We start from the raw sequence: 17,786 nt of genomic DNA, 5'->3' as shown, positions 1-17,786 counted from the left end.
TGACCCACGTTCGTTCTTTCCCGATTGGCCGGGAGGGCAGTTGCTGGCGCGGCCGAGTCAGAGTGGAAGTGGGGGTGGGGTGGGCTAGGAGAGTGCTGGGGGCCTGGGCCCCCGGGGCTTCGAGTGAAGAAGGAACCCTCAGAGCGGCCTTCGGAGCGGGAGCGCGAGCTCAGGAAAGCTCGCCAGGCGCGAGCTCAGCCTGCTGCCGGGCCCCGCGGGTAGGGGCGAGGTAGGGGGTGAGGAGAGCGCCTCCGCGCCTCCCATCTGTTTGATCCGCCCGCCGGAGCTTTGCCCCTTTCCAACCCTCCTCGCTCCCACCTCTGCCCCCGCAGCTCTCTCCCCGCCCAATCCCGAGGCCCCGGGCACCTTCCCGCGGCCTCCCCTCCCCCTCCGGAGGGAGGCCCTGGCCCCGGAGCGTTCCCACGCTGTCCGCCCGCGCTCTCGGGGCACGCTGATCGCCCGCCCGCGTTCGCGGCGTGGGGAAGCCGCCGCCTGCCACCCTTGGCAGAGAAAGCGCAGCCCAACTGAGCCGAATGAGACCAGAAGACCCCCCCGCTGCCCCTCCCCCCAAAGTTGAGTGCCTTCCAGCTCGGGGTGACCGGCACCCGCTCCCTCTCCCCTCCTTCCCGGCGCGGCTCAGCGTGTCGGGACGACCGTCATTCTGAATGGTCGCGGAGTTTGGGGGTGGGGTTGGTTTGGGGTGCGTGGTTTTGTTTTGGCCTTGGCTCATTTCTCTCTCGGCTCTCTCCCTCGCCGGCCCCGCCCCCTCCCGCCAGCGTCTGTGCGCGGCCCCGCGGTGGCTTCCTCGGACCCTTGGGGCTCCCCGGAGCAGGACTTCTTGGAGGACCCCGTTCAATCGACTTTCCAGCTGCCGATGGGAGACTTCGGAAATGATAGCTGAGCCCAGCCCAGCCCCAGCCAGCTGCCAAAAGTAAGGCGCGGGACCGGCCCGAGACAAAGGAAGGCTTAGCCCCTCTCCCCGCGGGGCCTCGGGGGCCCTGCCTGGGGGGAGCTGCCGCTTGAAAAGGCTGGGCTCGAGCAGGTGCAGGTGGCCCCGGCGCCGCTGAGTCCCTGAGCCCGCTGGCCGCCCGCGGGCTCCTTCTGCCCGCTTCTCTGGAAAGCCACTGGTGAAGGAAGGAGCTAGGCTTGGTTTGGCCGGGAGTTAATCTTCGATGGGGCTCTGTGTGCTTAGATACAGAGCTGTGAGAAGCCTTAAAAGTAATTTTTTCCGACTTCGTTTTATCTGTGAGGAAACCGACTCACAAAAGTTAACTGACTTGGTCAAGGTCACACAGATAGTAAGAGGAAGAGCCCAGATTCAAGCCCGGGTCCTCTGACTCTAAACTGAGTTCCATGGCCACTGTACCGCATATGCCAATAAAATAAGAAGTTAATTTTGGAAGGAAAAAAGACTCATTTTTTATGTGCCTCACTTGGCCACCGCCCCTTTTCTGTTTTTATGTACAGAGATGTGAATCACTAATATTGAATGTTTTAAAGAACATCTCCATTAATAGTAATAATATTAGTAGCTATTAATGTTATTGCTGGTATTTAGAGTGTTTTACAGTACAAAAGATACAGAAATTACATCATCTGAACCTAAAACAACCTACTGATACGGTTACCATGTTTTCTAATTCTTACTTTACATTTTACATGGGACCTCTCTGCCCTTAATGCCATACTTTAAGATAAGGGATAGGGTGGAAGGTGAGGACTGACAGGTAGGTTGAACTGTGAGAGAAAAGCATGCCAAAATAGTGACCCAGTAAGCAGTCACTTTGGCAAGCATTTGTTAATTATCTAATAGGTGCTGGACTCTAGGATATAAACATAAAAATAAAAATGGTTCCTACCCTTTAGGATCTTACATTTAAAATATAAATAATAAAGTATGTAATGTAAGTATGCAGTAACTTTTCTGGTGGGCAGAGTGCTGTGGGTAATCAGGAATACTTGTGGCAAAGAAGTTGAGCCTTAAAGGAAGTTAGGGACCTCAAGAGGCAGGAATGAAGGGGAAGGGGCATTCTAGATGTGGGAGACAATCTATGCAAACGTAGGAGATGCAGTGTTTTTGTCTATGGGGAGAAGGAAGTTAGACGAGTTTGACTAGCCTGTAGAGTACACATGTCCAGGAGTAATGTTAAATTAGTTTGGAAAGATTGATAGGTTGGAGTCAGTGAAAAGTTCTAAATGCTAAACAGCTTTGCTTTTTATCCTTGAGGCAATAGCTTTTTGATTTGGTTAGATTGATTCTTTAGAAATATTAATTTGCCAAGACTTGGAATCAGGAGGTCATTAATAGGTCTAAACTAGGATAATTGTAGTATGAATAGATTGAAGGAGACAGAAACAAGAGATGTGGAGGAGGTAGAATTTGCAAGAGTTTGCTAGTTAATGGATATGAGGGAGGGGGGTGAATCAGAATGAAGAGTCAAAAATGACTGCCTATAAACTTAGGTTACTGGAAGAATGGTGGCATTTTCAACAGAAATAGGCAAGTTAGTAGGAGAGGTGCTTTAGAAGGAAAGATAATGAATGAGTTCTGTTTTGGACTTGTGAAGTTTGAGATGTCTAAAGTACATCCACGTGAAAATGACTAGCCTGAAGTTGATGATAGGTGCTAGAGCTCAGAAGAGAGACGTGAGGGGTCCTTTGAACGCCACTTGTAGATTATTGGATCATCTGTATTTGAACTTAATGTTTCATGTTACGTTTTTGCTGTGTTTGGTGGTTAGATTTTAGGGTCATGTTTTTGTTTTTTATTATTTTTCTAAGCAGTTTGTAGAGTATAATAGTATGCAGATTCTTAAATAGATCTAAAGGCACATGCAGCGATTTCCAAACTTTTGGTTATGACTTACTAGTTAGTTGGAAATAAGTTTTGTTCATTTTGACTAAATCATATGATTGATTTTAATTTAAACTTACAGATATTCATAAAAGGAAAACTCCATAATCCAACTCCAACCTTTTTTTCAGTCTTATATCATGCTATTCCTAATCACTTACCCTGTTTTCTAGTCATATTAAACTTCTTATGTTCTGCAAACTGGTCTTATACTTATCTGGATTTACCTTTGCTATACTATTTCCAGTGAATGGAATCCATTTCCCTTCAGTTTTTCATGTTGAAATCCTGACTTCAGGGTCAGACATATATGCCATCTACTACATTAAGTCTTCCATAATTTTCTTTATTTCTACTTGGTACCTCTCAACCCCCAATGGAAAAAAATACTCTCCCTCAGAACTCTGGTGTTTTTAAAAAATCTATTTATGCGTATATATATATATATATCTCATTTTACTTTGTATTTATATGTGTGTAAGTCTTATTTCTTCAACTAGATTTAAATTTTTTGTGTGTAATTACTGTCTTACTCATCTTCATGTCCACTTTTGTGACTACCACAGGGAACGAATCATTCCTGTCATGGATGCTCAGTAAATCTTTGTTGAATGAATAAATAAAGTTACTTTACTCAAAGTACAGTATACTTGAATCTGTGTCGTCATTACATGTGTTTTAGTGGGTTTCTGCTGTAACTGTAATCATTTTGAGCAAATACTCAAAAGCCTTTTATATAGATATTCTTGAAACAGGTAGTTCTTAGGTAGACATAAACGGACTTTTGTTTAAATACAGGTATTTATAAAGCAATAGATGGGCAACTATTCAGTACCCAATGGGCAAAACAGTATTCCATTTGTGGCTGTAGAAATGCTTTATTAAAAGCTAAACCAAAACAAATAAAAACATATTCTGTTTTGCTATATTTCATTGTTTTTAGCTTGGGGATTAGAGCTGGATTTCCTCAGAAATACAAGAGTTTGAGTCTGTCCTCCCAAAGTTTTCAAGAATTTCTTTTCTTACTAATTTGATTCTAGCTTTTTCATTGCAGTATCTTTGAAAAACCTGAGAAAGCTTGGTGATAGGACTGCAGATGAAGAATAGATATTTAATTTTCTCTGGAACACAGAATCTTAACCCTTTCCCTTAAAAAAACACAACTTCAAAATAACCCATAGCACAGACCTCAAAGGAGAAACTATAACAGACATAGAGAACACCTAGCATCATAGAATGTTTGAGTTGGAAGGATGCCAATGGAGATTATCCATTCTAACCCTTCATTTTACATAGAAGAGTATGGAATCTCAGAGAGGTTTAGCAACTTATTAACAGTTAGCTATCTTTGCCATATTGGAAGTAGGTCTATACTACTTAAATAGGAGTTTTTCTATTATACTGTAACTTGTCTAGGATCTAAAAGTAATCATTTCATCTTAAAAAGAAAATTATAAAATACCATACACTAATGTTTTCCTTTAATGCCAGTGAATATTTTTTGGGGGATTAGTAACCCATCTTACTGTTTTGATTTTATATCCCTCTGACCACCCAGTACCATTCCAAAAAAAGCAGTACCATCCAAAAAATGCTCTGTGAAATGTGTACATCAGTAATTTGTTTTTGAGAATTTTGTAAAAACCTTTGAGTTAGAGTTATCCCAAATTATGATTGGGAATTACCGCTTTAAATATTACCAGGAAATTTCATTAATTTATTTACAAATAGGACCTTATATAACATCTTTTCACTACATATTCTTTTTCTTATACCATAGAGAAAATGATGGCCAAGAGGCAACTGCACCAGAATCTGCTGTACAAAATGGTGGCTATGTGAAAAACCCTAGCAACTTGACACCAGTAAGTTCTTGTGACTGGATGAGGGCACATGGGTACATGTGTGTTTATATAAATGTCTATGTACAGTCCTATTTATTTGTGTGTATGTGTACATATATATACATGTATATGTACATATGTAGTTACTATGTAATTAAACTGATCTATTTGTGTAAGTGCCTTCATTTTTTAATTCATATGTATCATATTTATGTGACATAGTTATTTGTGTGCTTATATTCCCTATTCTAAGTCTTTCCTGGATAGACCATTTCTGTTCAACCTTGTATTCCCTAAAGTGGCTAGCATGTAGGGTAGGAACTTCTCAATATTCCTTACATTTTAAAAAATTCATTTTTAATGAATAATCTTATTTTTAGGGTGGTTGCATTAGCTAGATCATTGTTGGGCCCCTACTTTGTTTATTTAGATTTGGGTTATAACATAATGACATTCCTTCCTTTTGAGTATTGCCCTATTTTTAGTGATTCTTCATCTGTTGCTGTAGATAGGATGAACTTAAATCTCCTATCATGTTCATTGTCACATTTTGCTTTAAAATAAGTATACTAATGGTTTGATTAAAAATCGTTTCATAGACTGGAAGAGATATAGCTTTCATTTTCATGGATTGCATGGTAAATTTTAAAGTAGTGAATTATTCATTGACTAGTTGCTTGTGTTATTCAGTGCATTGTCTTGACTGCCATTCTTCAAATCACGTTGTGAAAAAGGTGTGTTATTGCTGGAGAAGTAAATATATCATTTGACAACTTGAACTGAATATTTGTTGGTGAGTAATTATACCATCTAGACAGATTGACTAGTAGTTAGGTGGTGCAATGGATAGAGCTCTGCGCCTGGAGTCAGGAAAACTTATCTTCTTGAGTTCAGATGACAGACATGACTCCAAGGACTGAACAACAAGACAGACTGAACTTTGACTTGGCTAGAATGGCTTTCCTTCATCTTTCTAAATATCCTTTGAAGGAGCCTCTGAGAAACCCTTAAAATTTGTCCCCTAATATAGTTGATGTTTCATTGTGACCTATGTATATAATATCTCTTTTAAAACTTAATAGTAATTTCTGCCTCTTAAAAGTTTTATGAAAGATTTGTAAAGAACTTTTATATATTCACGTTTGGCAAAGAAGTACCTATTATGTGTGAGGCATGCAAAACACTTTGTATACAAAACAGCTCCTGCCTGCAGAGAGCACATAAGTAAGTAAAGACAAGGTCATTTAAGGAAGAAGAGAACACTGACATCTGGTTATCATGAAAGACCTTATACTGGAAGTGATGACAAAAATGTAGGAATTCTGAGAGGTGGAGGTGAGGCTTGAGTGAATACTGGACTTGGGGGAAAGCCTCAGAGAAAGCAGTTAATAAGAATTTATTAAGTATTTACTGTGTGCCAGGCATTGTATTAATCACTGAGGATAAAAAGAAAGGCAAAAAGTCCTTGCCCTCAAGAGGCTTTGTGTCTCTAAAAGGAGACACAAGCATGACAATGACTTAGTACACACAAGAAATGTATGGAGTAGATAAGAGGTGAATGCTGTAGTAACTAAGGGCCTCCTGAACAAAGTAGGAGTTGAGCTGAATATGAAAGAAATTAGGCAAACTGAGTAAAGGAGGTAAGAAGGGAGAGTGTTCTAAGCCTGGGGATAAGGGAGATGGAGTGTTAGGAACACCAAGTAGTTCAGTGCAACAGGATCATAGAGTGCGTGGAGTGGACTACAATATAAAAATTCTTGAAAAGAAGGAAGGGGCCAGGTTTTGAAGAGCTTTTAAATACCAAATATTAATATCAAACAAGATTTAGTATTTAATCTTTGAGGTATGCTGGTGCCCCTGATAATGACTGAGTAGAAGGGTGACATGGTCAGACTATGCTTTAGGAAAATCTGGAACCTAAGTGGAGGTTGGATTGTAGTGGAGAAACAGAGAAAGATGAATGAGAAAATTGTTGGAATAATCCCCTGGGTAAGAGGTGATGAGAGCTTTAGATTAAGATGATGGTAGTGTGAGTAGAAAGAACAAAACTTATATGAGAGATGTTAAAGTAGAGACAAGATTTCAAAACAAATTGATTTTGTTGGGTGTAAGAGTAGTTAAAGGTAAGCCTGAGTGACTGGGAGCATGGTGATACCCTTGACAGTAACTGGAAAGTTTGACTCTAGGTATGGTTTGAGGTGAAAGATAATGAGTTCTGTTTTCAACATGGTGAATTTGAGATGTTCAGAAGGTATTGTAGTACTATAGCTCGGGAGGGAGACTAGGACTGGCTATACAGATTTGGGAATCATCTGTTTTGAGATGCTATTTGAAACTATAGTAAGTGATTAGATCACCAAATGAGATAGTATAGAGGGAGCATAGAAGAGGACCCAGGACAGAGCAGTCATTGGATTTGATATCTATGAGGAAATGATGCACAGGAGGAGAACCAGTAAAGATCAGTGTCACAAAAACCTAGAGAGAAAGTAGTATTCATGAGATCAGTTAGTCAGTTAATAAGCATTTATTAAGTGCTTATAGTGGTTGAAGTACTGTTCGAAGTGCTGAGAATATAAAAAAAGGAAGAAAAAGTCCCTGTCCTCAAAGAGCTCATAGCCCCTTGGGGGAAGAATACATACAAACAGCTATATACATTCCAAACATATACAGGACAAATTGGAGGTAATTTTAGAGGAAATGCATTATTGTTAAGGAGAATTGGGAAAGGCTTTTTGCAGAAGATGATATTTGAGCAGAATCTTGGAGGAAATCATGAAAATCAGAAGAAAGATGTGGAGGGAGAGATTCCAAGCATGGGGATAGCTGGACTGGTAAAAAAAAAAAAAAAAGAATCAAGGTTTGAAATGTTACGTATGAGGATCATACATAAGGCCAGTGTCACTGGATCGTAGAGTAAGTAAAGGAAATAAACTGTGAGAATATTGGAAAGGTAGGAAGGGTCTAGGCCATAAAGGGTTTTAAAAGTCAAAACAGTGAATTTTATATTTATACTGATATATGAAGATAATAGGGAGCCCCTGGAGCATGCTAAATGGAGGGGAAAGGGTACTGTGACATGGTAATACCTACATCTTAGGGAGCTCAATTTGTTATGGGGAGAGTGGGGGGAGGCATGAGACAGGCTATAATCAACCATATCAGATGCTGCAGAGTAGTTATGAAGGATTAAGATTGAGAAAAGACTATCTGATTGGGGAATTCTCATTATAAAATTACTGAAAGATGTTTCATTTGAGTTGATGAGGTCAGAAGCCTGATTTAAACAAGGTTAAGAAGAGAGTGCAGTGAGAAAGTGGAGGCACCTATTGTAATGGCTTTCTCAGAGAGTTTAGTTGAGAAGAGACAGAGTACGACTGCTAGCTTGTGTGATTGGATTGAGTAAGGATTTTTAAAGAATGGGAGAGAGAAGGGTGTATTCGTAGGCATCTGGGAAGGACAGAGGATATGGAATGTGAAATTTGGGGAACAGAAAATAGACCAGTTTGACTAGAACATAACGTGTGATGAGAAACATGAAATTATCTCTAGAAAGAGGCTGGGGCCAGACTTTGAAGGGCTTGAAATACCATGCTGAAGATTTTTTACTTTATCCTAGAAATAATAGGAAGCTCCTAAAGACTTTTGAGCGTGGAAGTCAATTTAGCAGCTATGTAGAGAATGAATCAGAGGGAAGAGACTGCCAGTACAGAAAACAGAAAATATATTAAATCATTCAGTCAGAAAGTGTTAAGCATTTACTAAGTGCCAAGCACAATGTTAGATTCTGGAGATATGAAGACAAAGAACGAAACAGTCCTTATTTGCCTGAGCTTACATTCTAGTGGAGAAGACAAGTAAATATAAAATGTGTAAATAGAAAGCTCATAAAAAATATACAAAGTAGTTTGGAAGGGAGAGCACTAGCATTTTGTGGATCAGGAAAGGCTTCTTTCAGAAGATGGTGCTTGCTTAGCAGAAGAGAGAAACTCAGAGGGAAGGGAGGAAGGAGTGAATTCAATGCATGCGGGATGGCCAGTGGAAAGTCACAGAGATGAGAAGTGTTGGGAGCAGAGAAAAAGTAAGTTGGACTGGATTTAAGGGTGTGGAGGCCGACGGCATAGGTATTAATGACCAAGAGAAAATGGAGAGATAGATTGGAGCCAGATTTATAGATCTTTTAAAGTTAAGTGGAGGAGTTTATATCCTAGAGGTAATAGGAAGCCACAGTATTTGGTTGAATAAGGGGTCACATGGTCAGGTATGTGCTTAAAGAAATTTAATTTGGCAGCAGTGTGTAGGATAGCCTGGAGTGGGGAGAGACTTTGAGGCGGTGAAACCAGAAAAACCCACAAATCTTCTGACTAATCTAGTCAAGGGGTGACATGGCCCTGAATTAATGTGGTAGCTGTGTGAGATGTTGAGAAAGTATAAATAGCAACATTTGATGCTTGATAGGATACAAATGAGGGAGAGTGAGGAGTCCAGTTTTGGATAATACCAAGATTGCACATCTCAAGGACACCAGGAGGTTGGTAGCGTATTTGACAGAAATAGGTAAGTTTAGAAGAAAGGAGAATTTTGGGAGAAAGATTAATGAGTTAGGTTTTAGATAAGTTGAGTTTAAGATGTATCTGGGACATCCAATTTGAAATGTCCAGTATGCAACTGGAATACTGTAATAGTCTAAGTGAAAGGTGATGAGATTCTGAAGTAGGAGAATGGCTTTCTGAGTGGAGAGAAGGGACAGATGGAAGAGATGTTATAGAGAACTGATTGGATGTGGAAAATAAAAGTCATGAATGATTCCAAGACTAAACTTAGGTGACCAGAAGGATGGCATATCCTAAACAGAAAGAGAAAAATTTGGAGGAGTGATGGGCTTAAAGGTTAAGATAATGAATTCTGTTTTGAGTATGTGGCGTTTGAGATGCCCATTTGATTTCCAGGTGAAGATGTTCAGCATGCAGTTGGAAATGCAGGACTGAAGTACAGGAGAGAGATGAGAACTAGATAAATAGATTGGGTAGTTTATTTAGAGACAAAAATTGAACCCATGGGAACTGATGACTCACTGAGAGTGCAAAGGAAGAAGGGCTTAGGACCAAGCCTAGGGCTAAAATTGTTTTGTAGATTGGATAAGGATGATGATCCTGGCAGAAGAAACTGAGGAGTGGTTAGATGGGGAAGAAGAGAGGGGGAGTAATTTAAGGGTTAAGCTTCAGAGACAGGTTACAGGAAATGGGATCAAAGGTACAGGTACCAATGGTCTTGGTACAGAGACTGAAGCAAAAAAGGAAAAAAAAAATCTTGTGTTATCTCTACTTAATGTGACTAAATTTTGTTAAATACATATTAAGTTGTTTGCCTAGAATATCTTAACATTTAATGTAGAAACCACTTTTTCAAAAATTTGAAAATTTATTTAAAGAACACTATGAACAAAACATTTTTAATACTTACTGATTTTTCTCACACTATGTATGCAGATTTTAAAATTGCTAAGGACATGAGAAGAAGTATTTACCTGTCATTAATGCCACATAAAATCAGACGTGTCATGGTAGAAGGTGTTTGCTTAAACACCAAAAATACTAAAGGGAAAGTCAAGTTAATTGGTAGATCTTTTAAAAATGTTTTGAAGAGGCAAAAATGTCTGTTAGTAAAGTATGGTATTAAAGAATGACTGAAATTTAAAGCTGGATAGGACCTTAAAGATAGATAATCTAGCCTATTCTTGCATTTTGCAGATGAAGAAACTAAGGTACAAAGAGGTAAAGAGGCACCTATCTCTATACCTGAAAAGAAAGCACTTACAGAAATAATTTCTGACATGTCAGAATGGGTCACACAGCTAACATGGAGCAGATTTGGAATAAGAGACTGTGTTTAAGAGATAAATTTTGAGTACATTTGCTACTCTAATATTTGCTGAGTGGCTTTTGAAAATCTCTTTAATAGGTAAACAATTTACATTTTTAAAGTTGACAGATGTGATTTAGTGAATTTAGCAACTGACTGAGGGAGATTTTCTTTGAATTGTTATTGCCAAATTAAGACTGCTGAAATGGCCATAGATTCTCTTAATTCTTAGGGACAGTGCTAGTGCAAGGTGGCCTGCCAGTAGGAAAACTATGATCTCCCACTAAAAGGTGAAATTAGCCAGAGAAGCGGGAAAGAAAAAAGACTCTTTAATTCAGCGTTTGGGACTTTTGTTTCTGATGTGCTGATGACCAAAGAATATAGACTACACTCTGCATAAACAGATTTATTACAGTGAAGAACCTTGATAGAATTCAGTTATATTTAAGCATTTATCAAGCATCTGCTATGTCAGGCATTGTGTTAGGTGCCAAGGATTCAAAGATAAAAACTGAATAATTTGTGTTTACGTTATATTTTAGATACAAAAATGAGGAATCTGCTTTCTGCTGAGTGACCTTGGGCAAGTCACTTCCTCTCTTTGGCCTTTGTAGATGAGTTTTATAAAATGAAGGAGTTTGACTAGACAGTTTTGAAGGTCTCTTCTGGCTTAAAATCTTGAAAAAAGTTTTAAACCAATTGATTACCATTTATTTAAGCATATTCACTGTAACCAAATAACAGACTCCAGGAGAATTTCAGAATTTTTGTTAGAGATTTGAGTTGGAATAACCCTGTCTTTCTTCTTTGTGCTAGAACAGAAGTTGCTTCAGGAAAAGAGGGCTAATGTTTCATTGACAAGCAGATTTATGATAATTCCTTTGGAAAACTTTGGTTTTAGAAAGAAAGAAGGAAGGTCCAAGAGCAGTGTGAAAACGTGAAAAAGAAAAACATTTCAAGGAAGAGGTCAAGTCAGCCAGAGAACAGTGAAGATGAAGCTGAAGAAATGGTGGAAGCAGTCACCCTATTTGAGGTGGTCAGCTTGGGCAAGAGAGCTATGCAGGTACATTCCTGAGTTGAACTGCTGTTACCTGAATTTAGATTGATTATTTGCTAAGGTAGTGCTGTTTTTTGGTTTGTCCTTCAGCTCTACCTATACTTGGATTTGATTATGCTTCATATATCTGCTCCCTATGTGTGAACATGAACTAATTCATATATTCCCCATCCCTTTTTTCCTGCTTAATCATTGGAAAATATAATACAGCACATAAATATATAATATTGTGTTTAGTCACTAGCTAAATTTCAAAGCATGTATGAGCTAACTTTGCATGTGTGTATTGAGAAAACAGTTATCGATAGTACATTTTGCAGTATTGCACTTATGTTGCTCTTGGATAAAGCTTTTTACAGTTGTTATTCTTAATGTTGGTTTTCTGATCTGGAGGAAGTACATTCAAAACTTGTTTGTGATATAGTTATACAAAATATCCCATGGAAAGTAACTATAGACTAAAAGCTTAATTTGGCATGGACTCTAAGGTGAGTAGTCTGCCAGTACCGTTATTTTGGAAGGTTTGAATTGTTTTCTGTTGTAAACATTCATTGACTTTTTGTTTCCTGTCAGTCAGTGGTAGATGACTGGATTGAAGCCTATAAGGAAGACAGGGATTTGGCACTTCTGGATCTCATCAATTTCTTTATTCAGTGTTCTGGCTGTCAAGGTAATTGTTTCCTTGTGGGAATTTGTAGGATGCGCGTTTAGAATGTTTATTTAGTCTAAGCTGAATCTTGCATTCATTGCTGTTCCACTGTCATAATTCATGTTGACCTTAGTTTTTAGGAGTTGGGGCACATTAGAATTTTCTTAGATGGTTGGTTTACATAGGAGACCATTGGTTGTTGAGTAGAAAGTCCCTTAAAGCTCAAGTCATCCCTGTTGTACTTCTAAATTGGAAAAGTTTTGAACTTGGTCGAGGGGAAAGGAGTACTTTGTTTTATTTTATGTCTTTTGGAGAACACTTTGGAAATTGACAAAAATGAATTTCCAGTTTCCACAGTGCTTTAACGAAATACCGAGTTTCATTTCTGTTTTTCAGCCCTATCTGTCCTCAAGCGCTTCTAGCAAATACTTTAGGTGATTTGTAGTTAAGAATTTTTTGGGGCCATTTTGAAAATTGTGTGAATATGCCCTTCAAAGACAGATAACTTTGAAAATGGCTTAAAATAAGCCCCAGAGATTTTAGCACCATGGATTTAACCTTAGAGGTAATTTTCATTTAGTTCATCCCCCTTGTTTTACACAGGAGGAAACTGAGGCCCATACTGGTTAAATGATTTGCCTATGGTCACACTGAAATTGTGTAGAGGTAGAATTTTAGACCTAGACCCTTTCTTACCAAATCCATTCTTTCCATTGTGTCATACTGCTACACTATACATACATATATACACATATATATGTATACACACACACACATATAAATATTAATCTATTTGTTTATATTTGACTCATTCTTAGACCTACTTTTCTATTCATTGTATCTAGGGATGGTGACTGCTGAGATGTACCAAAGTTTACATAGCTCTGACATTTTGAAAAAAATGATTGAGAAGTGTGATGAGGTAAGATTTTAATTCTTGTGCTGAATTTGAAATAACTTAGAACTTCAGCTAAAACTAGGTTTCCCCTGCAGTCCTATGTATTTTGTTCTATATATTTAAAAACTTTCTGAGAAGAGGTCCATAGACTTCACCAAAGGGGGCCTATGACTCAAAAGAAATTAGGAACTCCTGTATTAGGCCATGCTGCTTTAAAGAAAAAGAAAAAAGGATTGTAGAAGATAGGGGAAGAACTTTCTCTCTGTCTCATTGCACATCATAGACATAGGTTATGTCTATTCAGACTAAGCTAATCATGACTTTAAGTAAGTGGGATTGAAATATAAAAGCAGTTTTATTTACAAGCTTATAATCAGAGCCACCTGATTATATTCTTTCTCCATGTTATCTGAGAGAATCCCATTAGATTTTTTTTGAACCATTGAGTGATTTATTAATTTAATAATCTCATTCAATGCTAGGCTCTGTAGGGAGCATCTGTATGTACAAAAGAGGTTTTGGTAATGACTTCTTATTTAGTTGAAGAAAGTTTAGGGATAAAATATGTTTGAAGCAAATGTGTGGCCATTGGACTAGGTACCCTCAATTAGGAGTTATGATTCCTTAGGGGTTGTGAGTATGCTTAGCATTTAATAATTGAAAAAATCTCCCAGAACCAGAATAAATGAGGTACTCAGTTCAGGAGATTTCTTAAAATACTAAGCTGGTAAAAGCAAAATACTTCAATCAGAGTTGGAGAAACATCATTCCACTCTCTGTAATTTTAGTTTTGTTTATTATGCTTTTATTTCATATGTATATAATTCCATTTTTAGTGTAAAACTACATTTAGTGTAAATCTATATTTAAAATTCAATATGAAGGACTCAGATTAATCTGCCTAAAATCCTCCTAAAAAGTCTTCTTTGTCTAATCACTTCTAGGAAACAGGGTTGCAGTATAAGAGAATTATGGCTCGCCCATGGATCTTAACGGTGACATGGCCAATGGAATTGGTAAAACCTTTGCTTATTTTCCTTCTCTTCAGAGGTTGTATATGTGTCAAGTTCAACTTGTATACATGAAATTAACGACATTATCTTATTGTCCATTTGTGAATTGAATTAATATTTTAATTATACTATTTTCTGTCTGTGTGTCAGTCAGTATAAACGGTAGCATTCTAGATTTCAGGAAGTGTTCTCTTTGTGTGGCAGCTCACCCAGTGCCATGCACGTTTTGATGCTTAAATGTTTTTTGATAACTTGTATTAAGATTTCGAGGTATGTTTTTGTGTTGCTTTCTTAATACTTCGTACAAACATTGTGATAACTGAAGTAATGTTATTATTTATAATTTGATAGTGTCCTAAACATACAGAAGAGACACACATACCTGTAGTCATCAAAATCTTCTAAGACTCAGGAAAAAGTAATATTACAACCTAATAATAATAATATTGATAGCAGCTAGCATTTTTATCTTTTTAAGGTTTGCAAAACATTTTACATAAGTCACTTTATTTGATCCTTCCAGGAACCCTATGACCTCTATGTTCTGCTGGCATTATTATTCCCATTTTATACATGAGGTAACTGGAACTTAAGGTCACTTAACTAGTAATTGTGGAAGGCAGTACTTGAACCCAGTTGTTTCTTGACTCCCAAGTTTGGCACTCTTTCCATTGTGCCATGTGACCTTTTTTGCTACTCAGCCTAGTTAAATGACATTTCAAAATGAGACATCTTCACTGGGTTGTCCTGTAGTAGCTGTTTCCAAACTGAATTATATTTGACCTATTCTGCTAAGTAAAATAGCAAAGATAATAGGATGGAAACCTGACCGAAAAGGTCATTTAAGAGTTTAAATTCTACTTCATACTCTAGTCAAAAGTCAAAAACTGGTAGAAATGGTTCTTGTGTTGACATTGGTGGGCACAGTTATATGGTAATTAATAGTTAATTCCTTATTTGCTATTGATTAAACACAGCTTGACATCTTGGAATACCATTTAACAAGAATTTTTTTCCCCTCCCATGGGCAAATTGACTAGTTCAGGCCCTGAACTATTGGGTTGTGTGTGATATCACCAGTAGTCATATCCTCTGATAATCATTCTCTCAGAAATTCCTGATACCTGAACCACATATGACCATTTGTTACTAGACCCTTACTTAAAATTTGCTAGCTGTGCTGACGTTGACTTTTAAAACTGAGTGGTTAGCACTTTATCACGGTGAGGCATTAACAGGGTGACATTAACAGGAGAATTAACTTAAATGTGGATAAATTCATGATGAGTTAGAGGTTAAAGTCTTTACCTCGTGGCTAGACTTTCTTGTTCTGGAAGACAGTCTGACTGTCTTTAGTCCTTAACTGTAGGAGCTAAATAATCTATTGTTTAAAAGCTATTCTTGTAAGATTATGGCAAAACCAAATTTCAGAATGGTGGAATGTATCATATTTTCTCATACTAACCTTGTACTCTTTATATATCAGTATTTCCATTTGCCTTACCTTAGAGATACAGGCAATACAGGTTTAATAACTCATTTCACTAAATGTAGCATTTGGAAGTGGAGAAAAAAAAGCAAACCTATAGCTCCTGTTAACTTTTTAGTGAACTCTTGTCAAAAGTGGGAGCTCAACCACAGTTCTTTACATGAATATTTTCGTATAGGACAAATGTTTAAGCTTAAAAAATAAGCTGTAAACAGATGATTTCTGAGGACAGAACTGTAAAGAAGCTCTGAGAAATTGACTGTGAAAGGCTTTATCATGTGCCTAAGTTTTTTGGGGGGTGTGGAGGATGGGACTATAGTATATACATCTTAGAAAATTTGGCTGATTTTGAAAAATCATAAAAATGAATGTTGGAATATTTAGTTGACTGTTACTTCTCATTTTGCTATTAGTTACTTTAATTATGATTATTCAGTTACCCTGATGTGCTACATTCTTTTGTATGTGATATAGGAAAGAAGGGCAGTGGCTCTATGACCTTAGATATGACAAGACTTATAATTTCCCTTTTTTTCTTTTCTGAATACATAGTTTTTGTTCTGCAATTAGATTAGGGTAACTTTTCTGATTGAAACAAAACCTAAATGACTTGCTTTTAGCTTTATTCTTTTATGCATTATTTTTTCATCTTAATTAAAACACCTTTTTTTCCTCTCTCTCTTTTTCTGTCTATATCTCTCTTTCCCCCTTTCTCTTTTCCAAACACAGGAAGATGAAGGTTACCCACTTGTTAAGGCTGGACCCCACTGGAAAAAATTTAAGGCTAATTTCTGTGAATTTACAGCAGTGTTGATTCAGCAGTGTCAGTACAGCATTCTCTACGATGGTTATCTGATGAACACCATCACTTCCCTTCTTTCAGGACTCACAGGCTCTGTAGTAAGAGCGTTCAGGCATACCAGCACATTTGCAGGTCAGTTTTTACCTATTTCTTTTGTAGTTGCACTTGGGCTATTATGGTAGCTATAGCCGTGGAAGGAAGAATCTAGATGTGGTTTAGGACCAATATCTTTATGACCCATTGGGTCATGGAGTTGACTTTAAGGTGAATATGATACCTTTTGAAACATTTGAGATCTTTTTTTCTTTCAGTAAATTCATTTTTTTTTAAAACATGGCCTATTGTATTTTCAAGCACTGTGGCAGAGTTAAATATATAAGGAGATAAAATGGGAGATAAAATGAGAAATAATAAAATAAATGATATAATTCTTGACTTCAAAAAGTTTGTGACGTAACTGGGGAGAGAAGACTAATGCCTGAAAACTTAACTAACACTGTAATGTGCACTCTGTGATCAAATGCCGGAAAAAAAATTGATCTAGTGTTAAGATGATGGAGAGATTGCCATGAGTTGGGGTGATGAGGCAAGGAGGAAGAGGTGAGACTTGAGCTAAGTTGAAAAGAGAAGATTCTAGACAGGAAGGATGGAGTGAGCGAAGGCATGTAGGCGGCAAGTGTCATTGCCTGTTTAGAGAAGGGCCTCTTTACATTTGTATTGTTTTCTTACATGGATTTGCTTCTTTTCTGTGATGATACAAACATGTCAACTGGTTCTGGGTGTAAACTGTGCTTCCTATGGCCAAACTTGGGCAAAGGCAGCATTTGGATCCACCCTGTCCTTCCTTGCCTTTAACATTACTCTATAGCATGAACTTTTAAATCAAAATGTTCTACTCATTTGTACCCTGAATACATCTTTCTTGCCTCTGTGCCTTTGTTGATGCCGTTTCCCCCACTAGAATGCCTTTCACCCCTTTTCTGTCTATCCTGAATCTGCTCATTCTTCAAGTCTGACCTCCTCCATGAGGCCTTCCTTCATCATCCTAGCCTTTGTAAGGCTTCTCTGAATTACTGCCCTTATTGTCTGTTTTTCTTACTTGGAAGTCATCATATACTATCTTATATTGTTATCTTTTTTCATGTGTGTATACCTTGTCTCCCCAAAACCTTTTTAAGTTCCTTGAAATAAGGAACTTCCTTTCAAAATTATATTACTTTTTTTTATTACCTGCATTTACTAAGAATCCCTCTTCCCCCCTCCCATAGAGCCATCCACTGTAACAGAGAATAAGAAAGATAAAATAAACAAAAAAGCC

At 37.9% G+C, this 17,786-nt stretch overlaps 1 protein-coding gene across 9 annotated transcripts in view; it reads left to right on the top strand.

Annotated features, from left to right (window-relative positions):
• Positions 1 to 17,786, top strand: part of LOC140506888 (cohesin subunit SA-2-like) — a 120,340-nt gene that overhangs the window by 80 nt on the left and 102,474 nt on the right. For 3 of the 9 annotated variants that reach the window (XM_072614521.1, XM_072614527.1, XM_072614520.1), the window contains exons 1-7: positions 576 to 931; positions 4,635 to 4,719; positions 11,462 to 11,623; positions 12,191 to 12,287; positions 13,112 to 13,188; positions 14,109 to 14,180; positions 16,396 to 16,600. In XM_072614521.1, the coding sequence (XP_072470622.1) occupies positions 666 to 931; positions 4,635 to 4,719; positions 11,462 to 11,623; positions 12,191 to 12,287; positions 13,112 to 13,188; positions 14,109 to 14,180; positions 16,396 to 16,600 (964 nt within the window). In that variant the 5' untranslated portion in view covers positions 576 to 665. The other 6 variants (XM_072614524.1, XM_072614525.1, XM_072614522.1 and 3 more) reach the window with 6 other exon arrangements.

This window comes from Notamacropus eugenii, chromosome 5, assembly GCF_028372415.1.
Source record: "Notamacropus eugenii isolate mMacEug1 chromosome 5, mMacEug1.pri_v2, whole genome shotgun sequence".
Classification (NCBI taxonomy): domain Eukaryota; kingdom Metazoa; phylum Chordata; class Mammalia; order Diprotodontia; family Macropodidae; genus Notamacropus; species Notamacropus eugenii.
Note: the sequence above shows the minus strand (reverse complement) of the source record. Positions and strands in the feature narration are given on the sequence as shown.